Source organism: Megascapheus bottae, chromosome 2 (assembly GCF_031878675.1).
Source record: "Megascapheus bottae isolate mThoBot1 chromosome 2, mThoBot2.hap1, whole genome shotgun sequence".
Lineage (NCBI taxonomy): Eukaryota > Metazoa > Chordata > Mammalia > Rodentia > Geomyidae > Megascapheus > Megascapheus bottae.
The window spans coordinates 61,564,167-61,588,571 of NC_143510.1; the positions used below are offsets into that span (position 1 = coordinate 61,564,167).

At 37.4% G+C, this 24,405-nt stretch overlaps 1 protein-coding gene across 1 annotated transcript in view; it reads left to right on the plus strand.

Moving 5' to 3' along the window:
• Frs2 (fibroblast growth factor receptor substrate 2) overlaps positions 1–24,083 on the plus strand; it is a 79,004-nt gene extending 54,921 nt beyond the window's left edge. The window contains exons 3-8 of the mRNA XM_090328232.1: positions 7,460–7,551; positions 10,943–11,063; positions 13,012–13,198; positions 13,898–14,056; positions 14,480–14,643; positions 18,441–24,083. Coding sequence (XP_090184358.1) covers positions 7,496–7,551; positions 10,943–11,063; positions 13,012–13,198; positions 13,898–14,056; positions 14,480–14,643; positions 18,441–19,391 — 1,638 coding nt within the window. The 5' untranslated portion in view covers positions 7,460–7,495 and the 3' untranslated portion in view covers positions 19,392–24,083. The remainder of the gene's footprint in view (positions 1–7,459; positions 7,552–10,942; positions 11,064–13,011; positions 13,199–13,897; positions 14,057–14,479; positions 14,644–18,440) is intronic.
• The last annotated feature ends 322 nt before the right edge of the window (positions 24,084–24,405 follow it).

The window sequence follows — 24,405 nt, forward strand, 5'->3', positions numbered from 1 at the left end:
ACATCCCTCTAAGATATGAATTATCTAAGAGTATATATTTTATTCTGCAATTTGGCATATGCCCAGCATTTGTTAAATTTGCTTACTTCAATTCTCTTGGCATTTCCCTTGGCCACTGTGTTCTTCACACAGCTCTAACCTGTTTTGTAGTCTGTCATTGGGTTCTATGTGGACATTTACCATTTTTCTTTCTAAAGAAACATTTAGTAAATATTGATTTGAGTATTCTAGTCAGTAATTTGATTGTAAAGGTAATTTGTACTGTATGTAAAACAGAAAAAATGGTTTTTATTCTATCAAGTGTATTAATGCTAGCTAACATGTTACAATGTCTTACTCTAGTTTTTATTTTTATCTTTTTGCTTGCCATAAGTATTTTATAGGAGAAGCTAAGAAAAGAAAGTATAAAAATGTCAAAATTTTAAATTGAAGTCCTCTTGAATTTGCTAGTTCATGTGAAGAGCAATTTTTCTTTTCTTTTTTTTTGGGCCACTGCTGGGGCTTAAACTCAGGGCCTGAGCACTGTCCTTGGACTTTTCTCAAGGCTAATGCTCTACCACTTGAGCCACAGCACCACTTACAGCTTTTTTCTATGTATGTGGTACCGAGGAATCAAACCTGGGTCTTCGTGCATGCTAGGCAAGCACTCTACCACTAGGCCAAACTCCCAGCCCAAAGTTTTTTTGCCAGCCCTAGGCTTAAGCTCAGGGCCTGAGCACTGTCCTTGGATTTTTCTCAAGGCTAGAACTCTACCACTTGAGCCTCAGCACCACTTCTGGCTTTTTCTAAGTATGTGGTACCAAGGAATTGAACTCCGGTCTTTGTGCATGCTAGGCAAGCACTCTACCACTAGGCCAAACCCTTGGCCCGAAGAGCAATTTTTCTAATAAATGGTTTTAAGAACCGTTTTAGAATCACAGAAAAGTTGCAAAGGTTGTGCCATATGTCTTCTCTATACCCAGCACCTGATATATTTAGTATTCTATTTTTAGTAACTTCTATCCTTTTTTTCATTCTTCATTCTATAATGAACACTTTTATCATCTTATATTTATTATTTTTGTAAAGTTTTCTTTTTTCTGTTGTTTTGTGCTCGATTTAGGGCTTTTTTTCCCCTTCAATCTTGCATTCTGTAAACAGCGAATACAAGATTTACTTGAATTTTGAAAGACGGATTTATATTAAATTTCGTCTTCTACAGTTTATTCAGTTTTGAAACATACCTTTCTATAAACTGGGTATCAGTTACTTATATTTATAGTCATAGCTACTCAAGATGCTGAGATCTGAGCATTGCAGTTTGGACAGCCTGGGCAGGAAAGTGTGTGAGGCTCTTTTAACTCCAGTTAACCAACAACAAAAAAGAGGTGATACTCTGGTTCAAGTGGTAGAATGTTATACTTGAATGAAAAAGCTAAGAGATAGTGCCTTTGCCCTGAGTTCAAACCCTAGTACTGGCACAAACAGACAACAACAACAATAAGAAATGAGGGATAGCTATTGTCCTAAATGAAAGGGGGTATCATAGTTTCAGACCGTCATCGTATTATGATAGTCCAAAAGTAGTTGCTCACAGAGGAGAATATTTATTTTGTACATACAGTGTTGGATATTGTGTCTTGGCCAGACTTTGATCACCACAGAGAGTAAAAACACTACTATAAGTTTTATCTTAAAAGTATTAAGTTAAATTATCCTTATATATAGTTAAATTTTTTGCCTCTGTAGCAATAGATATATAGTGATATATCTTTAAGGTGCTAAGGGAAAATGTACTAGACTTGACCCTTTATGAAAAGGTCATGTGCCCATCTTCTTACCTATCTTGTAATATTTTTCCATGCACCACCTACATACTAACTCCACAATACAGTGTGCCCATTCTTGGAGTAAATATGACATTTTTTTTTTTTGTGGCCTTGTTCGTTTTGCATGAATTCTTCTTGATCTCACTTAACCTAGCACACTTATGTCTATCTTTCAGAAGTCAATTTAGGGATTACCTGTCCCAGGAGGCTTTACTTTGACGAGTCTGTCTTTCCTTGCACTCTGAGTTAAATGTTCTCACAGCACCTACACATGGGTGAGTTGTTCTGCCAGATACTCTTTTTTTTTCCCTGTTTTCCTTCCTTGGGAACTAGAGAAAGATGAGTACTCAGAAAATACTTACTGAATGCTTTGTATAGATGGAGAAATTAATTAATTCATTTTTTATTTCCTTAATGTTGATAGCTATTTACAAGTTATTTATCTAGTGAGTAACTTTTTTGTTAGCTTAATTCAAACAACTATGTCTACAGTAGAATAATAATATTTTATATTTACCTATATAATAATGTGTTGAGGACACTTTAAATATTAGTAAATATGTGCTTAATATTTCTTGATCTGGTTTAAGTTGTCTCACTGAGAAGACTTGTCTTATTTGTAGCACAAGGAATTTAGATACAGTTTCCAAAATATAAATTAATGCATATTGAAGTGATTTGTAAGATATATAATGTTTTGTTTTGTTTTTTTTTTTTTACCAAAAGTTAAAAAGAGGGTGTTTAGCTAAACAGTCAAATGCCTGCCTAGTATGTGTGAATCCTAGGATTTAATCCCCTAGCATTGCAACAAAAAAAAATTTTTTTAAGGCAAAATTTTTTTTTTAACCCCTAAGCAAGGCATGGGTGGCCCACTCCTGTAATCCTAATTACTCAGCAGGCTGAGATTTTAGGATTGCAGTTCAGAGCCAGCCCGGGCATTAAAGGCTGAGGCTTTTATCTCCAATTAATCACTAGAAAGCAGGGAAGTGAGTCTGGGGCTCCAGGGGTAGGGCAGTAGCCTTGAGCTGAAGTACGTAGGGACAACGCCCAGGCCCAGAGTTCAAGCTCTTTGATCTATCCAAAAAAAAAAAAAATTACCCTTGAACTAAAACTTGGAAGAAAAGTATGTTTAGGATGGTAGATACAAGTATATTCTCTGACAAATACTTAGAAATACTCATGTATTTCTTTGTAGTTTTGTGTTTATGTGTGGATTTTAAAATTTAAGCTGACGTGGAAACTATACTTTCCTAATTCCTTACTCAAAATATACCAATAATGGGCCTGGAGTATGGCCTAGTGGTAGAGAGCTTGCCTAGCATGCACAAAGCCCTGGTTTTGATTCCTTGCTACCACATAAACAGAAAAGGCAGGGAATGGCATTATGGCCCAAGTGGTAGAGTGGTAACCTTGAAGAAACCCAAGGACAGTGCCCAGGCCCTGAGTTCAAGCCTCAGGACTGGCAAAAAAAAAAAAAATTAAAAAAAATATATACCAATAATAAAAATCCTTACCAGTGTTAACAGAAAAGCAAAGTTTGTGAATTAAAAAAAACAAACAAAAAAAACCAGTTTTATGACTGGGAGTTTGACCTAGTGGTAGAGAGCTTGCCTAGCACTCATGAAGACCCGGGTTCAATTCCTCGGCACCACATGCATGGAAAAAGCTGGAAGTGGTGTTGTGGCTCAAGACTCAGGACTGGCAGAAAAACAAATTTTAAAACTGAATTTTACCTAGGGTTTTTTTTTTTTTTTTTTTTTTTGCCTGTCTGGGCTTGAGCTTAGTGCCTGAGCCCTGTCCTTGGACTTTCTCAAGGCCAGAGCTCTACCACTGGAGCCTCAGCACCACTTCTGGCTTTTTTCTATGTATGTGGTACCAAGGAATCGAACCCAGGCCTAGGCAAGCACTCAACCACTAGGCCAAATTCCCGGCCACTAGTATTATTTTTAATAGCTATACAAACACAAATAAAGGACAACTTTGGAGTACCATTCTCTTGATAGCTTTAATATAATTTAACTTAGTTAGCTGTACCTAATATTTAAGGATGTTTCATGCTTCTAATGATGTACACACACACACACATGCATACACACACACACACATATATTCTCACACACTTTCTGTCTCGGATATGTTTACACAGAATTATTGCAGTATAAGTCAAATTAACCCTCCAGACTAGTGAACATGAGAAAGCAGATATACCTTTCTAAGCACAAATATATAGTCATACTTCTGAATAAAGTTTAGTGTTCTCTTTGCTTGTCATTTTGCAAGAATTATTGGAATAATTTATGACAGCTATACTAAATTCATACACTGCTTATTACACGGATGATACTTAAGTTCTACGTTTTCTGTGCGGACAGTATAAATGGCCCTTTATAAGATAAAAGATGGGCTTTATCTAGAGTGGTGATAGAAAAATGCCTTGTTTGTTAAGTCTGAATGTGTTTCTAAATGTCCTTACAAAATTTGTTTTTTACAGTAGCTATGAGACATGTGTCCTAATGTTATAAATGAAAAAATATAGCCACTGTATCACATAAAGGCACATTGTATGTCATGATGAATTATTGTCGTGTGTGTGTGTGTGTGTGTGTGTGTGTGTGTGTGTGTGTGTGTGTATTCTGTGTGCTTACTATATGCTAGGTTTTTTTTGGTGGGTCATGGGGCTTGAACTTGGCCTGGGCTCTTTGGCTACCACCCTTCCCTTGAACCAAGCCATACTTCCCATTTTCTAGAAGTTAATTGGAGATAAGAGTCTCAGGGTCCTTTTGTGCCTGGGCTGGCTTTGAACCTTGATCCTCAGATCGAGGCCTCCTGAGTAGCTAAGATTACAGGCATGAGCCACAGAGCTCAGCTATATGCTAGTTTCTTTTCTTTTCTTCTTCTTTTTTTCCCCCCGTGTTAATAAAAGCCAGTGCTTTGGAGTCAGATTAGGATTTAAGCCTGGCTCTCCTTCTGATTAATGATTGACTTGGAGTTGCTTAACCTTTCAAAGCCTTGGGTTCCTCATTTAGACTATAAAAATAATGGTCTAAGATGTGCATGGGGGAGGGGGTTGGGGGGAGCTCACTCCTGTTATCCTAGCTGCTTAGGAGGCTGAGATCAGAGAACCGAGTGGTAGAGCTCTAGCCTTGAGCTGAAGAGCTCAGGGACAGCACCCAGGCCTAGAGTTCAAGCCCCATGATGGGGGGAGGGGGAGAAAGGAATTTTAAAATCAATTTTGGGGGCTAGAGTGATGGCTCAGTTGGTACAATGACTAAAATGTCAAGTATGGAGGGTGATTTTTTTGTTTGTTTTGTTCTGGTTTTTTTTTCACATATTTTTTATTGTAATTAATAGAAGGGTTACATGATATTTGCCAGATAGATGGTGCATTAATTCCCATACATTGATACCCTTTCACATGTTGTTCTGTTTTGTCTTTGTGGGTCATGGGGCTTGAGCTCTGGGCCTGGGCACTGTCCATGAGCTCTTCAGCTCAAGGCTACTACCTTACCCCTGGGCCTGGGCATTGTCCCTGAGTTGCCCCTTGAGCCATAGCAGCACTTCTGGTTTTCTAGTTGTTAATTGGAGATTAAGAATCTCACAGACTTTAGTGCCCTTTAGTGCCCGGGCTGGCTTAGAACCTTGATCCGCAGATCTCAGCCTCTTGAATAGCTAGGATTATAGGTGTGAGCCACCATGTGTAGGTATGGAGTTTCAAGTCCCAGTCTCAGACAAAAAAAAGAAAAAAGTAAAATCAGTTTGCTGCAACCAAATAAGAGTGGTAGTTGATAGTGTTTCTCAGTGTGTTGATATTTTCTTGGTAAAAACCCAGGGCTTCATGCATGCTAGATAAGCACTCTACCACTAAACCACATTCCTATCTATCCTTTGGCTAAAGTTTTTAGGAGAGAGAGACATGAATGAAGAGAATATACATATTTGTTTGCATATATATCTGTTCTCACAAGAGAATTCATTTATAATAGAATTAGCTTATCCCTGGGAAGACAAAGATGAAGCATGATAGGTGCTCATATCCTGGTACATAGAAGGAGAGTCTATAGAAGAGGAACTAGATTGCTACCCATCTTAAGTGAGTGTGTAGCAGCAACTCACAAGTATGTATGCAAGCATCTCACAGGTGATTATGCAAAATCCAGTGTTGAAATAATTGTGTGTGGGTACATGATTTTGAAAATGTTCTGTTTGGATATCCTACTTGTTAACTGTGGTTTTTGTGTAGGTTGAAATGAGACTTTACCTGTAGCCTTTAACAATGCATGATATAGCATAAGCATTCAATAAGTATGAGTGCCTCTCTGAGTGACTGATTTATTTTTCAGTTGTAGAGTAAATAAATTGACCAAAAAAATCCAAGTGTGGGGTGGGGAGTTTGGCCTAGTGGTAAATTGCTTGTTCAGCATGCATGAAGATCCGGGTTCAATTCCTTAGTACCACAGATATAGAAAAAGCTGGAAATGGTGGTATGGCTCAAGTGGTAGAGCCCTGGCATTGAGAAAAACCCAAGGACAGTGCTCAGGCCCTGAGTTCAAGCACACACACAAAAAAATCCAAATGTATATTATAACTAGACTATCTTGTGACACTGTGGAATGCCTTTCCTTACCATTTTTATATTGACTGACTTTTTCTCATTTAGCTCTGGGGAATCTTGTCGAATAAAAAATACAGAGGGTAGATTCTAAAGAGTGTTCTTCAGGATAAATGACTGTGAGGTTTAAGAAAAATTGCCAGGAAATCCTACCTACTCAGGAGGCTGAGATCTGAGGATCAAGGTTCAAATCCAGCCTGAGCACAAAAGGACCCGAGAGTCTTATTTTCAGTTAACCTCTAGAAAATGGGAAATGGGGCTTGGCTCAAGGGAAGGGTAGTAGCCTTGAGCTAAAGAGCTCAGGAATAGCTCCCAGGCCAGGAGTAGGGTGGTAGCCTTGAGCTGAAGAGCTCAGCAACAGCGCCCAGGCCTAGCCTCATGACCCACCAAAAAAAGAAAAATTGCCAGGAGAGTTAGTCTGCCCTGGCTAAAATAGTACTTTAGAACTAGAATGAAACTTGGAAGGTTCTTTAACCTCTTATTTTATGGCTGAGGATATATGTATAAAGAGTAGAGTTGCTGGGCACCAAAAGCTCATGCCTGTAATTCTAGTTTCTCAGGAGGCTGAGATCTGAAGATGGTGGGTTGAAGCCAGCCCAGGCAGGAAAATAGGTGAAACTCTTTAACTCTAGATAATCACCAAAAAGCCAGAAGTGGAGTTATGGCTGAAACTGTGGCCTGCCTTGAGGGAAAAATCTAAGTGACATAGCCCAGATTGAGTTCAAGCTTCATGACTGACAAAAATTTTTTTTAAAAAAGCTTAGTTATACAGTCATAGCTTTAGTGGAGAAGCCAGAAAGAAACATGGAATTTGTTGAGATTATTGCTCTTTTTACTTTTTTTATTTTGAAAGGGAATTGTAATATATCCTATTTTAAAAGTTGATTTTCTGTATTAAATTATTTATCAATATTTAGACCTTTTGAGTTACTGTAAATAGGTTAATTGAATCAGTAGTACTTTCAAGAAGTCTCATAAAAAAATTACCATCTTAAAAAGAAATTCTTTCTAAAGAACCAAATTTTTTGGGTACTACTTCCAGGTTTCAGCAAACAAAGAAGACATGGTATTTTGAAATATGTGTAAACTCCTGATGCAGCAACAGAGACTAAGAATATTAATGGCCAGATCTAGGTAAGTTTACTTTAAAAAACTACTCCATGCTGGGTGCCAATAACACATGCCTGCAACCCTAGCTACTCAGAAGGCTGAGATCTAAGGCTTGACATTTGAAGGTATACCAGGCAGGAAAATCCTTAAAACTCATATCTATAAGTGTAATCAGCAAAAAGCTGAAAGTGGAGCTGTGGCTTAAGTGATAGAGTGCTAACTTTTAGTGAAAAAGGTCAGGAACGGGTGTGGTGGCTCATGCCTGTAATCCTAGCTATTCAGGATGCTGACATCTAAGGATAGCAGTTTAAAGTTTAAAGCCCTGGACACAAAAAAGTCTGAGAGACTCTTATCTCCAATTAATCACCAGAAAACCAGAAATGGTATGGCTCAAGGGTAAGGCGGTAGCCTTGAGCTCAAGAGCTCAGGGACAACATCCAGGCCCAGAGTTCAAGTCCCACCCAGGACAAAAAAAAAAGAGAGACAGAAAAGAAAAAGCTCAGGTGCCCAAGCCCTGAGTTCAAGCTACAGTACTGGCACCAAAAAAAGGGAGAGAAAGGACTTTAATTCCACAACTTAGTTTTTCAAGCTAGTTTAATGGTTTTTTTTTTTATTTGCAACCATTTTAGCTCCTAATTATTGACTCCTTCATTCCCAAAGAATAAGAACAAATGGCTTAAATTTGATTAAAACATTTATTAATGTAAAATATTCAGCAAACTTGCTTCACTGTCAGTCTTCCCAACAGAAGCTTTGTTTTCCTAGGGAGAACTACTCTTCTGAGATAGCATAATAAGGCTACTGATATTTTTGCTGGGTTTTTGACTTAGTATATACTGAGAAAATATGGCTTTATAATAATTAGTCTTTGCAATATGTCTTTACAATAATTAGTGCATATTAGTGCATTTGGTCTCAGATAATTCAAGTGTAACTTCTAGATATTAATCTGGTGGTCAGAAATGCAGAATATCTAGTCTTTTCCCTTGCCTAGGAATTTGTATTTTAGGAGATGCAGACAGAGATGTGGATAACATTTTACATTTAAGAAAATCTCCTGGGGTCGGAGATTTAGCTTAGTGCAAGAGCACTGCCTGGCAAGTGCAAGACCCTGAGTTTGTTCCACAGTTTGTTTTGAATGGAGCGGAAGGAGCCTCCTGCCTAGAGCCAGCGGCTTACTTTCACAATCATAGCTACTTGGGAGGCTGAGAGCTGAGAATCATGGTTCAGACCCAGCTGGGACAGGAAAGTCTTTGACATTCTTTATTTCCAGTTGACTGCCAGAAAGCCATAAGCATAGCTGTAGCTCAAGTGGTAAAGCATTAGCCTTGAGCAGAAAAGCTCAAAGACACTACCTATGCCCTGAGTTGGCACAAGTCCCAGAACTGGCACAAACAACAACAAAGTCTCCTTTCAGAAGTTGGAAGATGAACCTGTGCTCTAGCAACCCTATTGCCTCATTCCAACTAACCCTAGTCTTTAAATTATTAAAACTTTACTCCCCCCTTCTTCTGTATTTTGGTTTAATAGCCGCTTTCTTTTCTTCTTCCCTGACCAGTTCTAATAATCCATCGTTGTAAACTCCTTTGTTACCTTTGTCAGTTGAACTGTCTCTCCTTTGGACTCCTGAGTACAGCTATCAAACTGTATAATGTTGGCCTGCATCCTCTGTTGAGGCTCAGTGCAGGCTATTTAATAATCCTATCACGTTTTCTTGGGTAAAATTTTCTTGGTTGCAAATTCTACCAATATCCCCAGGGCCCTCATTTTGCAAATTTTACCTTTTCGTGTGTGTGTGTGTGTGTGTGTGTGTGTGTGTGTGTGTTAGTCCTGGTACTTGAGCTCAAGGTTAATGTTCTATTTCAGCCACAGCCCTACTCCCAGCTTTTTGATAGTTAATGGGTGATAAAGAGTGTTATGAAGCTGGTCACTCGTGGCTCATGTCTGTAATTCTAGCTTCTAGGGAGGCTGAGATCTGAGGGTCAAGGTTCAACGCCATCCCAGGCATGGAAGTCCATGAGACTCTTACCTTCTGTTAACCACCAGAAAACTAAAAGTGGCTCTGTCCCTCAAGTGGTAGAACACTAGCCTTGAGCTGAAGAGCTCAGGGACAGCCTCCAGGATTAGCATTAAAGCTCCATGACTGAAAAATACATACATACATACATACATACATACATACATACATACATACATACATAGTCTTATGAACTGTCTTGTCTGGGCTGGCTTTGAACCTGGATCTTCATTTCTCATCCTTTGAGTAGCTAGAATTACAGGCACCTGGTTCCAGATTTTAACCAGATTTATGTTATATTTCATAGTTCCTATGGTGCTTCCTCCCCCCGCCCCCGCCCCTATTAAGGATCATATTCATTCTGATTCTTTCCCTTGCTAGCAGTAATACTTGGGCTGGGGGCTAGTAGCTCATGCCTGTACTCCTAGCTGTTTAGAAGGCTGTGATCTGAGGACTGTAGTTCAAAGCCAGCATGGGAAGGAAAGTCTTTGAGACTCTTAACTCCAGTCATCCAACAAAAGCCAGAAGTGGAGGTGTGGCTCCAGTGGTAGAGTGTACACTTTGAGAGAAAAAAACTAAGGAACAGCACCCAGGCCCTGAGTTCAAGCCCCAGGACCCATAAACCTCCCACTCTCCCTCCCCCATCATAAAAAGAAAGAAAGTTTAAATAGACATGGTATATCAGCCCTGCCTTTGAAAGTTTGAGTTGGTCTTACTCTTATTAATGTACTAGTCTGAATTTGAAGTTGTATTATTTACATCAGCTTTTGTCTCATGGGGCACATAAAGAGTACTACAGTGAGCAACAAAAACCCAAATGTCAGGGGCTGGGAGTTTGGCCTAGTGGTAGAGTGCTTGCCTTTCATGCATGAAGATTGGGGTTCAATTCTTCAGTACCACGTACATAGAAAGAAAAAAGCCAGAAGTGGTGCTGTGGCTCAAGTGGTAGAGCTCTAGTTTTGAGAAAACCCAAGGACAGTGCTTAGGCCCTGAGTTCAAGCCTAGGACTGGACCAAAAAAAAAAAAAATTCAAATGTCAGCATTTGGTCTAGCATACTTTTGTTGTTATTTTAAGAAATTCTTACTAAACCATAGCACATTAATGCTTAGATTAGCTGTTAAGTGACCATAAGATGATTATGCAGATAGTGTACATGAGATTATAAGTTGATTTATTTTAAAGCTAACTTTAGAATAGGCATATCTTGGTAATTAAACTGGAAACTTGAGATTATTGTGACACCTGCTTTGCAAAATTTATTATCACTAAAAAAAATTGATCTAGTTGTATGAAATCTAGCTTTATACATTTATTAATTTTCTTCATTAAAATATTATGGCTATATTAGATGATTTGTAATATTTTTTTGTTTTGTACTTTTTGTATCCTCCATCTAGTAATTTTCCTCAAATTACTTTTCATGCAGCGCTCACATGGTCTTCTGAAGAAGCCATGGGTAGCTGTTGTAGCTGTCCAGATAGAGATACTGTCCCAGATAGCCATCGGAACAAATTTAAGGTCAGTAGAACCAGTTGAGCTGTGTATCTCCTTGTCTAGGTGGGTGTATTCCTTATGCTTCACTTACTAAATCTTACTTTCTCTCCTTCACCATCAGAACTCTTTATTTACCACTTCCTTTTTTCACTTTGTCTTGTCTTACTTGAATAAAAGATGGGATTTGCTTCCTTATAAAGTATAGAACTCCATTAGTCTATTTTCTAAGACTATAATGAGATATTTGAGGCTGAGTATTTATAAAGAGAAGGGTTTACTTAACTCATACTTTTGGAAGCTGAAAAGGTAAAGTGCAAACAGCATCATTTCATAGTAGATAATAACTCAGTGGTTGTTATTAATTATAGCCAGGCATGGGCACAAAAGTCCATGACACTGTTATCTTCAGTTAGCCACCAGAAAACTGGAAGTGGTACTGTGACTCAAGTGGTAGAGTGCTAGCCTACCTCTGGACAGTATCCAGGCCCAGAGTTCAAGCCCATGCCCGCCCCTCCCCCCAAAAAACAATCAATGCTATTTCAGGTAGGAATCCAAAGAACAACTGGATTGAGATGCAGAAGAGCTGTGTTAATTCATTTCTGAAGGCATGCCCTAGTGACCTAAGGACCTCCCATTGTGCCTTACCCCTTAAGGTCCCACCATCCTAGCACTGCCAACTGTCTGTCACATTTATGACTAAGCCTCTAACATATGAACTGTCAGAAAGACAAAAATAAAATCCTCTTATTTTTTGTATGGTCCTATGTATCCAAGTAATAATTCTAGTCCCTTTTAAATTTTACCATCACCCATTAGATTTCTGTTACTACAACAAACGCCTGAGATAAATCAACTTATATTGAGAAAAGGTCTATTTTGGTGCTCTGTTTCGAAGATTTTAGTTCATGGTCCATTGTTCCTATTGTTTAGGCAAGATAGCACATCATTGTGGAAGTGAATGGGGCTGGGGGGAAGGCACCCTTTATGGCCAGGAGCCAGAACAGGAAGTGGCTGGACTCCCACTATACCCTTCAAAAAACACACCCCAAAATGATCAAAGTACATAACCACTAGAGGCACCTACCCAGATTAAAGATTCTATCACATCCCAGCACTTAGGCCTTTGGGAAACACTTAAGATCCAGTTCATGGGACTACTTTTCAGAGATTATTGCCATCTATACCTAAATAATTTTGTTCCTTTGTTTTGATTTTGAGACAGTATCCCACTGTATACTCCAGGATGGTCTGGAACATGCTATGTAGAGCCCAGGCTGGTCCCAAACTCCCATTTCAGCCTCTTAAGTGCTGATATTACAGACTTGTACTATCATGCTTGGCTTGATTTCCTAACTGTACTCTAATTCCAGTCAGCCTGTAATCCTTTAATTTCGTTGTCATCAAATTAATCTTCCTTTACCATTTATAAATCTGTTGATTAAAATAGGCAAAACACACCCATAGCAACTTTGTGTCCTGATATGACTTCAGTGTGTTGTAAGTCATAGCCTGCAGATCACATAAACCTATTGTGATTCATACCTCTGTTATTTCACAGCTTTGTGACCTTGGGCAGGTTACACTATCACTAAATCTATCCAATTTTTGTGCAGTGGAAACATGAATTCTATTAAGAGAATTATATGGGGGTAAATAAATGCAAAGCACCTTGCCCTTCCTCAGGGGAATAATAACTTCTCCACTAATGTTATCTGTTAGTCTTTAGCATTTTCCGAAGCGTAGAAGCATACATTTTTTTCCTTAACATGAACCCTGTGCCATTCTTAATTTTGTCTTTTTGAAAGATACCTTCTTTGCTTTTTTTTAATATTGCATCTTCATATTGTATCCTATAGCTTGAGTACCTTTTTGACATAACCTAGCTAATACACTAACAAATGAGTAAATGACTAAGTGGCATCCGCCTTTTTCCAACAACATGATGAAATTATTTCCATCTTCTTTTTTTAAGGTTATTAATGTGGATGATGATGGGAATGAGTTAGGTTCTGGCATAATGGAACTTACAGACACAGAACTGATTTTATACACCCGCAAGCGTGACTCAGTAAAATGGCATTACCTTTGCCTGCGCCGCTATGGCTATGACTCAAATCTCTTCTCTTTTGAAAGTGGGCGGAGGTGTCAAACTGGACAAGGTAAGTAATTCTTTATTATCTCCAAATACCATTTGAAATATTGTTCTATCAGTTTTCCTACATGCAGTGTTAAAATTAACATCTTTTTTTAAAGAAAATTCCTCAAGAAGACAAGTAATAAGAAGAGAAAACATACTATGTACAATATTCACTTGTACTTACTTACTGTGTATGGCAGAAATTTTGACATATTAAACTTTTAAGATTTTCAATAAATTATAGTATCATTATATTAAACCTAAACAATGGAGTCAAATAAAACAATTTTGCTTGCTTTTTGTTACACACTAACTTGCATGGCCTTAAGCTTTATAAAAAGCAAACAGTAATAGCTGAATTACAGAATTATAACAATAAGCAAGATAATTATATAGCCCCTGGTAATCGGCTTGTTCAGTGGTAAATGATTGCCTTTTCATTGGTGAGTTGGGGTCTTCTTGCTATTAAAAGCAGACTAGAATAATGTGCAAATTTTGTTTAATTTTGTTCATTTTCGGACCTTTTTGCTTAAACTAAAGGAAATTATTCTGTTACATTTTATATGTTAGCAGCAAGAAGTATCATTTATCAGAAATTTATTTAAAGGGCCTTTCTGGCTGTTGGCACATAGCAACTTGACAGTTTCGTTGTTTGACATGTGTTCCTCTAGCTTTTAAAAAGATATGGTTGCCATTTTTTACATTTGGTTTCTATTTGTAGGAATTTTTGCCTTTAAATGTGCCCGTGCAGAAGAATTATTTAACATGTTGCAAGAAATTATGCAAAATAACAGTATAAATGTGGTAGAAGAGCCAGTTGTGGAAAGGAATAATCATCAGACAGAATTGGAAGTCCCTAGGACACCTCGAACACCTACCAGTAAGTAGGCACTTCCCCTTCATATTTGGAAGACAGACATACATAACAATAGTTTACCATCGGTTAATGGAAGTATAACTTTTTGAAAAGCAGTTGACTGTAGTTATAAGTATTTTAAGTATTCTTAATATGAGTACTCCATATTATCTAGAATACAGGTGAAGGATTAGAAATGTAGCTCAGTGATAAAGTGCTTATCTAGCCTGTTTAAGGCCCTGTGTTTAACTTCAACACTGCTAAATGAGTCCAATGAATGAATAAATGAAATATTGTTGAAACTATTGTTTGTACACTAATTTCTGTATGTTTTACTGTGTTCATCTTTCTTATTCCCCAATGCAAATTAGATTCTTATTAATTTTGGTTTTCCCTTCCCTATTCCTATATCCTTCCTGTCTTCCTTTTAAACCAATAAATACTCAGCTCCAGGCTTTGCTGCTCAGAATTTACCTAACGGATATCCCCGGTACCCCTCATTTGGAGATGCTTCATCCCATCCTTCAAGCAGACATCCTTCTGTGGGAAGTGCTCGCTTACCTTCAGTTGGTGAAGAATCTACACATCCTTTGCTTGTGGCTGAGGAACAAGTAAGCATGCATTTCTGTATAAGAGTAATAATGATTGTATGGAATTAGAGTATAATTGTGTTAATATTGGAAGATTTAATTCGGCTTGATTATTAATTTGCTCTCTAAATTACTTTTTGTGTTGGGCAATTAAGGAAATAGCACACATTTTGTTGGCATTTATTCAAATCTGTAAAGGGTTTTTTTTTTTTTTTTTTGCCAGTTCTGGGCTTGAACTCAGGGCTTGAGCATTGTCCTTGGACTTTCTCAAGGCTAGAGCTCTACCACCTGAGCCTTAGCACCAGTTCCGGCTTTTTTCTGCATATGTGGTACCGAGGAATTGAGCCCAGACTGTCTTGTATGCTAGGCAAACACTTTACCACTAGGCCAAACTCCCAGCCCATCAAATCTGTAAAATTTTATGTATATACTTCCAAACACTTTTATTTTTTCTCTCCAAACTACCACTGAGCTCTTCTAATCTTGTTAAGTGCCATTCACATCTATAATCTTCACAGAACTCTAAAGCAGAGGTTTTCTATTCATAGAGTGAGATTGTCAGTATAAAAATTTGTACACAAGGGGCCAGGAGTTTGGCCTAGTAGTAGAGTGCATGTACAAAGATTGGAGTTTGATTCCTCAGTGCCACATACATAGAAAAAAAAAGCCAGCAATGGTGCTGAGGCTCAAGTGGTAGAACTCTAGCCTCGAGAAAGTCCAAGGACAGTGCTCAAGCCCTGAGCTCAAGCCCAGGACTGCCCCCCCCCCCAAAAAAAAATTTATCAAGAATGGAATCTCTGTATGCAGTCAGTGGCATATAAATTTAAGAACAAAAGTAAGCTGAGTCTTTGTATGTCACAGATACATATCAGTGTCTATAGAATATATATCCCATCATACTTATACGTCTGTATAGTTATATCTCCAAGTTCATGTCAATGATCTTGAGTACCTGAGTGTTGAGTCATCACTCTTGTACTGTTTGAATCTAGTATCCACATATCAAGGAGACCATGTGTCTTTTGTTTCTTTGGTGTTGGCTTATATCACTCAACATGATTTGCTCTAGTTTCATCCAGTTTCCATCAAATGCCATTATTTTATCTTGACTGGTGGTTATGAGGAATTCCATTGTATATATGTGCCACATTTTATGTATCCATTCATCTGTAGTGGGGCATCGGGGTTGTTTCCATCACTTGGCTATTGTGAATAGTATAGTGATAAATATAACTGTGTAGGTGTCCTTATGTTGTCCTGGGTTATGATGCTAAGGGTAGATGCTTAGGAGTGGTATGTCTGGGTAGTAGAGAAGGTATATTTTTAGTTTATTTTTTTTTTAACGGGGTCTTTTATTATTCCATATGAAATTTTAGATTGCCTCTTCTATTTCTTTAAAGAATGGCATTGGGATATTGATGGGTATTGCATTGAATTTGTAGATAGCCCTTGGCAAGATTGCCATTTTTATAATGTTCATTCTTCCAATCCAGGAGCATGGGAGGTTTTTCCATTTCCTCAGTTCTTCTTTAATTTTCTTTTTCAGGGATATTTTTAGTTTTTTGAGGAACCTCCAAACTGCTTTCCAGAGTGATTATACTAGTTTACATTTCCACCAGCAATGCAATAGGGTTCCTCTTTCTCCACATCCCTGCCAGTATTTGTTGTTGTCTGAGTTCAGAATATTGGCCATTCTGATGGGGTAAGGTGGTATCTTAAGGGTTGTTTTTACTTGCATTTCCTTTATGATGCTGGATGATGAGCATTTTCTCATATGTCTCTCTTTGCCATTTTTTTACTCTGTCCTCTCATAAATCTCTCTTTAGTTCCTTTGCCCATTTAGTGATTGGTTTGTTGGGTTGGGGGGAGGGGAATTAGTTTCTTGAGTTCCTTGTAGATATTGGTTATTAAGCCTTTGTCTAATATTGTTGGTAAATATCTTTCCCCAGTTGGTAGTCCCATTTGTCGAGTCTCTCTCCAATCTGTTGTGACCCTGGGACTCTGTTCAGGAAGTTTTTGCCTGAGCCTATGAATTCCAGTATCTCTCCTACTCTGTTGTGTAGCAGTTTCAGAGTTTCAGGTTTGATATTGAATGATCCATTTTGAGTTAATGTTTGTGCATGGCGACAGGCGGGGAGCAAATTTTAGTTTTCTGCATGTGGCTGCCCAGTATTCCCAACACCAATAATTGAAGAGGCTGTATTTGTTCCACTGTATTATCTCTGGCTCCTTTGTCGAATATAAGTTGACTATAGGTATGTGGTTTCATTTCTGGATCTTCTATTCAGTTCATTGATCTTCTGGTCAGTTTTTGTGCCAAAACCAAGCTGTTTTGTTATTATGGTTCTATAGTTGAGTTTGAATTCTGGTATTATAATACCACTGCATTGCTTTTTTTGCGTAGAATTGGATTATACCTTCTATTTCGGTAAAGAATGTCCCTGGGACATTGATGAGAATTGCATTACAATTGTATATATCATTTTGGCAGTATGGCCATTTTCACAATTTGATTTTTCCCTATCCATGAGCATGGGGTGTCTTTCCATTTCCTAGTATCCTCTTTAATTTCTTTCTTTAGGCTTTTATATTTTTCTTTAATTACTTTTACATCCTTGGTTAGGTTAATTCCTAAATATTTTATTCTTTTGGGGCTATTGCAAATGGGATCATTTTCTCGATTTCTCCTTGTATTTATGGTTTGTTGGTGTTGTACACATTTCTTATTTCTCAATCTTGTTTTAATGCACTGATGAAAATTTCTAGAATAGAAAAGATAATCTCAATTTTACTCTTTTTTTGTTTCAGAATGTTGTTCATGTTCCAACAATTACTATTTTAAAGTATATTCTTTTTTTTTTTTTTTTTTTTTTTTTTTGCCAGTCCTGGGCTTGAGCTCAAGGCCTGAGTACTGTCCTTGGAGTTTCTCAAGGCTAAAGCTCTACTACTTGCCTCAGCACCATTTCCAGCTTTTTTCTATGTATGTGGTACCGAGGAATCTAACCCGGGTCTTTGTGCATGCTAGGCTGCACGCTACCACTAGGCCAAACTCCCGGCCCCCAAGTATATTCTTTTTTAAAATACCAAATTAAGAAGACATTTTTCGCATTTATCTTTCCCATTCCCTTTTCTTCCTGGATACAAACAGGTACAAAAGTTTTTGTTTATTTGTTTTTGCCAGTCCTGGGACTTGAAATCAGTGCCTGAATACTGTCTTTAGGCTTTCTCAAGGCTAGAGCTCTACCACTTGAGCCACAGCACCACTTCCAGCTTTTCTATGTATGTGGTGTCAAGAAATTGAACCCAGGTCTTTGTGCATGCTAGGCAAGCACTCTACCACTAGCCCAAACTCCCAGCCCACAAAACTTTTGAAATAAAATTTACTTAAGAAAGTTAAGCTGAGTGCTGATTGCACATGCCTGTAATCCTAACTACTCAAGAGGCTGAGGTCTGAGAATTGCAGTTCAAAGTCAGCTTGGAAATTCTGAGAGACTCTTGCTTCTAATTAACCAACAAAAAGTCTTAGAAGTGAAAAATGTGACTAAAGTGATAGAGTACCAGACTTAAGTGAAAAAAACAACTAAGAGCTGGAAGCCCTGAGTTCATGCCCTAGTACCATCTCATGAAAGGGGAGGAAGAGTTTATAAAATTAACTGATAGAAGCTGGGAGTGGTAAAACCCTCACATTTGGGAGAGGCAGGTAGGTAGTCTGGGCAATAGAACACTATCTCAAAAATCCAAAAAGCAAAAAATAAACTGGTGTGGTCATGTTAATTTTGTTTTAAAACAAGTTACTGATTCACTCTGTTTCATTTTAGGTACATACCTATGTTAACACTACGGGTGTGCAAGAGGAGCGGAAAAATCGTGCAAGTGTGCATGTCCCATTGGAATCGAGGGTTTCTAATGCTGAAAGCAACACACCCAAAGAAGAACCAAGTAGTATTGAAGATAGAGACCCTCAAATTCTCCTGGAACCTGAAGGAGTCAAATTTGTTTTAGGACCAACCCCTGTTCAGAAACAATTAATGGAAAAGGAGAAACTGGAGCAACTTGGAAGAGATCAAGTTAGTGGAAGTGCTGCAAACAATACAGAATGGGACACTGGCTATGACAGTGATGAACGAAGAGACACACCCTCTGTTAACAAACTGGTATATGAAAATATAAATGGGCTATCTATCCCTAGTGCCTCAGGGGTCAGGAGAGGTCGTCTGACATCCACCAGTACTTCAGATACCCAGAATATCAACAACTCAGCCCTGAGAAGAACTGCATTATTAAACTATGAAAATTTGCCATCCTTGCCTCCTGTTTGGGAAGCTCGAAAGCTAAGTAGAGATGAAGATGACACTTTAGGACCAAAGACTCCATCTCTAAACGGCTACCATAATAATCTAGACCCAATGCATAACTATGTAAATACAGAGAATGTATCCGTGCCGGCAAGTGCTCACAAAATAGACTATTCACGGCGACGGGACTGTACGCCAACAGTCTTTAACTTTGATATCAGACGCCCAAGTTTAGAACACAGGCAGCTTAATTACATACAGGTTGACTTGGAAGGTGGCAGTGACTCTGACAACCCTCAGACTCCAAAAACGCCTACCACTCCCCTTCCACAAACGCCCACCAGGCGCACAGAGCTGTATGCTGTGATAGACATTGAGAGAACTGCTGCCATGTCAAATTTGCAGAAAGCCCTTCCACGTGATGATGGTACATCTAGGAAAACTAGACATAATAGTACTGATCTGCCCATGTGAGCCTGGAAAGCATCATGTTGTTTGCACCTTTGTGAAGTTTGAAAGATGAAGATGCAAGTGCTTCATTTTCATTTCTACACGTACTTCTTTTATAGACTTTTATGAATATTTCATGAGCATCTTTAAAGGGAATAATGTAGAGCAGGTACTCCTTAACACTAATGTCATTATATACTACTCATTATTGTATAGCAGCATTTCCATTTTCACAGTGCCTATTTAAGATGAGAGTTGTGAATGACATGCTGGTTGACTTTTATTCAATATTCTAGACTTATACATACCTTTCCTGTTTAAGTCATGGTTAGCGATTCAAACCTTTCCTAAAGCCTCTTGGTAATATATATTGCTAACAGATAACTCTAGGCTTTGAAAGTAATATTTGTAGATTCATTCTTTGCAGTATGTGGTCTCCAGCATGTAACATGAGGAATCTTTTTTTTTTTTCCTATTAACTAAAGGCTTTTTGACTTGAGCCAAAACACATGTAAAGGAAACAGAAAAAAAAAATATATACCTTCTTTATACCAGTCAGCTCCTTAGCCTTCAGTGTTATTAGAAAGAGTCATATGTCATGAAACTAGTTTGTTATTGGCATGTTGAAAGGAAGGCAGGCAGGCAGGAAGGAAGGAGACAAGATTTTGTTTACTCATCTCATGATGTCATTTGAAGGGCATGTGTAGATATGTTACTCAGAAATATAGTAGGAATTAGTCTCAGGTCACTTTGCCCAAAAACATTTGAAAATTGAAACCATGATATCTTGACATTTCTCTCCTATAGTTTATTGACAACACATTGTTTTCTGGAGGCATTTGTGCCATAGATTCCCATTTATCTTTAGTTTTCTTTTCCTTGGGTGTTTGGGTTGTCTTATTTTGATACTTAATCTCTTTTCCAACTTATGATGTCTAAGTCTGTATATAGTTTTAAAATTGGATTATATGTTCATTGTTAGTTTGCATTTTTGTCCAATTATGGTTTTGAAGGTTTATTCGGAACTTACTGTTATTCTATAACAGGGTTGCCCTTGTCCAGTATTTATTTATATGCTGTTTACTTTTCAAGTTGATAAAACATTCTCTCAATTTTTAATTTCACTTGTGTCCATAGGTGATCTGTTTAATAGCTGAGAAAAAAACCCAAAACAAAACAAAATGATACTTTTACCATGCAAAGTTCCCAAAATATACTGTTTTTCTTCTCCCCCACCCCCACCCCCGAGGGCACTCTCCCCAGCACTTTAGCAGGGATTTCCTCAGCAACGTGGCTGTAGTCATACTCTGCCCACTCTAGTGTTCCTTGGCTCTGCTGTCCTTTCTCTTATGGCTGGATCTTGGATAATTTTCTGATTTCAGTGAAATGTTACGTTGTTACCAGCATAGCAGGTACAGTAGAAGTCTTGTAGTACTGAGATTGTGTCATAATTTAGGGCCTAAAATGCACTGAAGTTTGTATAAACTAATGACAGTTCAGATGTTAAACTCTTGGAAAAATCAAGAATGTTCCAAATTCCAACACTAGGAAGAGGGTTAGGTAACTTTCTTTATAAAATATTTTTGTTTTTCCTAAGTAGGAGAAAGATTGACATGATTTGGATCTATCAGATGTGACTAAGGTTGCTTTAATGTGAAAATGTTTCAGTCATATAATATACGATTTATTCAATAAATAACCTAGTCCTAGGACCAGTGAATGGATTAGCAGAACAGAAGAGTGGGACCATTATAATAAAAAATAAATGATTGCAAGTGTCTTATTTTCAGTGCCATTGGTTTATTAGCATAGCAGAATTTTCTGCCCATTCCTCTCTTTCCCCCTGTGAACTTGGTGCTTTCTGAAGTGTTTGCTGTTCTCTTAAAAAGAGCAGTGGTGTAGATGTTCAGTTTCCTAATGCAGTTTGCAGTTTCGATGTTTAATATATTGTTCCATTTATTTTTTTTTCTTCTGAATAGATTGCTAATTGTGCCAAATTTCTGTGATGGTTTTTGTAATGTGGAAAGAGAGTATTGATGGACTTAATACACATGGTTATCTTTGTAATAAGCAGTCAGGGCAGAATATTAAGTCTCCAAATGAAAGGGCTGATCTGTTTATTCATTTGAGAGGTTGTATACTTTATTCTTTCCCTCAATCCTTTTCATTTCTTCCTCCAGATTCTAGGTTTTCTATTTTTTTAGGTAACTAATTATAATCAGTATAGTTTATGTGTTAAATACTTTGTGGTTTAAAAATGAAAATGGGACCAATTTATCTGCTAAGAATTTGAGTTTAGGGTACTAAAGATCATTAAAGGAAATACACATCTGGTGTTAATTTCTAGATGTCTTTCGGAAATCACCTTAGTTCTAATTTAATAAAGTCATTTAGAATACCATTTGTCCTTTGAATGGGCATTAAACTCTGTCCAGAAAGAATGTACTTACTAGTAGGTACATTTTAGAATGAGACATTTTATAATACACAATTGTGTCCTAATGTCTCAAAATCTGAGATAAGCCTAATTTTAGATATTCATTTTACCCCATTTTGGGTTTTGGAAATATGATCATGTTCATATTTTTCCCCAAAATAAAGACATTCCTCTTTCATGCATATAGATCATAACATTTTTCCCAGATCAGAGTTGTTTTTCCTGAGGGTTTTATTTCCCAGTTTTATCTTCCATTAAAAAAAGGAAAATACAGTGCCTTCCCTCCCTCCAGGAAGATTGGCAAATAGTTCCTTTTATTTACTGTTGCTGTGGAGTGATGAGATACGCACTTTACTTTTGAAGACTCAGCAAAAAGCTTTTCACTTCCCAGTGCATCCAAAATAGATCACATTTGGGACATTAGAAAATTTGCCAAGCAAGGTTTGTTTTTCAGAGATATTAATGTTGACACCCCCCCCCCCCCCGTTCAATGGTATAAAAAAATAAGCTGGTGTGTATCTTTCAACCTCTCCCCCGAAATCCATGGCACAGCATATAAAAATGTACCTCAGTAATGTTCTATTAAAAATGGGACAGGGGCCTTATGTTTTTGTAATTCCCAATAATGTGCCACCATGTATTTACCTAAAGGTAAGATTTTAGCAAGCTAAAAAGTACTTCTTAGTTCCCTCTGTACTATTCTCTCACTCAGAATGCCCAAACATTTTGTGCAATGTGTAGTGTGTGTATAAATATATATAGTCTCAAAACAGGCATACCATCAGCAACATTATTCAGAAGTAACTGATATATTGGCATCTCATTCATATTTAATGTGTGAGGTATATGGTACTGTTACCTTTCCCATGATGTTTGCCAAATCTGAATAAAGGCATTGGTACGTAATTACAGAATGTATAGAAAATGTTTTGGCTTGAAATATTAACAGATATTTTATGGCATCCCACAGTGTACTCTGCCCAAGCCAGCACTCTCTTTTTTCTGTTCTTTACAACCCCGTTTCCCATCCCTGCCTCCTCATTTTTTGAGGTAGAACACAATTCTTCCATAGCATCACTAGAACTATAATTCTCTGATAACTGAACATTTATAGTATGTAACAGACTGGTATTAATAGTACAGTCATCGCCAGTGTGCCACAGTTGCATTAATAAATGCAAAACACACATTTTATAAAAGACAAATTTTATGTTGCATTTTATTTTCATCTAATTGTATAATATTGTAAAATTATTGTATGTCCTAATTTGCATTATAAATGTTTTTTCCTACATAAAGGCATAAATATCGCAACTTTGTATAAAGGTAGCTAATTAGATTTTTAATTTTTCTTTCATAAAAATTGTCTTAACAGTGGGTTTACCATTGCCAAATTGTATATGAGATAGGAATTTTGCCCCCCAATGGTTGCTTTTATAAACATTCCATAGAAGTGATACTGTACTATGTATAAGTTGTGTTTTTATGCTGTTTCATATCAGCATTTTAAATTTGGTTCACAACCTTAATTCTGGCAAACACTTAACCACTGTTATTAAAATAAAACCTTGTTGTATATGTAACAGCATCGTTTTTGCCCTCTGTCCTTCTCCACCCTTTATTCTTTATTTCTTCCTATCAGTGCCAACTTCGTACATTTTGTAGCATGGCAATAAAATACAACTTTTACACTAAGGCCGAGTGTGGCTTTTTTGGAGGACATGGGGGTGGGGAGATTTTCCCCCAGTTGTCTTCAGCATATAACTTCTTGCCATATAAGCCATGTTGTCAGGCAGAAGTTGTATATGATGTAAACAAGCTTTTGAGGACAAGTGTGAATGTGCTTTTGAACTTAAAATATAACTAATTTTTTATCTTTGGAAAAGCTAGAATTCTTGAAGTACAAACCTTTATTAACTGGAGTACTTAAAGAATAAGCTGATAACTGAAGTTTGTTCAACAAGGGCTAAGCAACACATTTTAAAAAATCCTTATTTATTGTAGAGTATTAGTATACTTTACTGTCCTAAAAAATAATATGTAAAATATGGTTTAATCTTAGATGATGTAGCATCTTGCAATGAATGCCTTACTGTTGTCATTCTGGCATAAATATCTATGATGAGGTATTCAACTTGATACTGGAAACTGAGCTGACTATACATTGACCTTAACCATTCATGAAAAATTTTGTTGAATAAAACCTAATCAGAGTTTTTATGGTTACTTTCCCCTTATTGCCATAAGTAGATTGCAATAAAAGTTTGGTTGGATACCTACTTAAAGCTTTACTGTATTTCTATTTCATATATTATCTGAAACTTTACATTGACAGTTTTATTTTTCTCAGCCTTTCACCACTTACATGGACTTCTGCTATGCTAAAAATGATGTGTTTATTTGACGTACTTTCCCGGTTTTATCATTGTAGTGGTTCTCAGCTCTGACATTCCAACCTGATTTTAGCCGCTGAATGAATGAGATTGCTGAATGTAATTGAGGTGGCTCCAAGATAGAGACTGTTTAAACCATGAAAGGATAGTTCACAGATTGAGTGATTACTATGTTCCAGACCCTATGAGAACACTTAAATTGGTTATG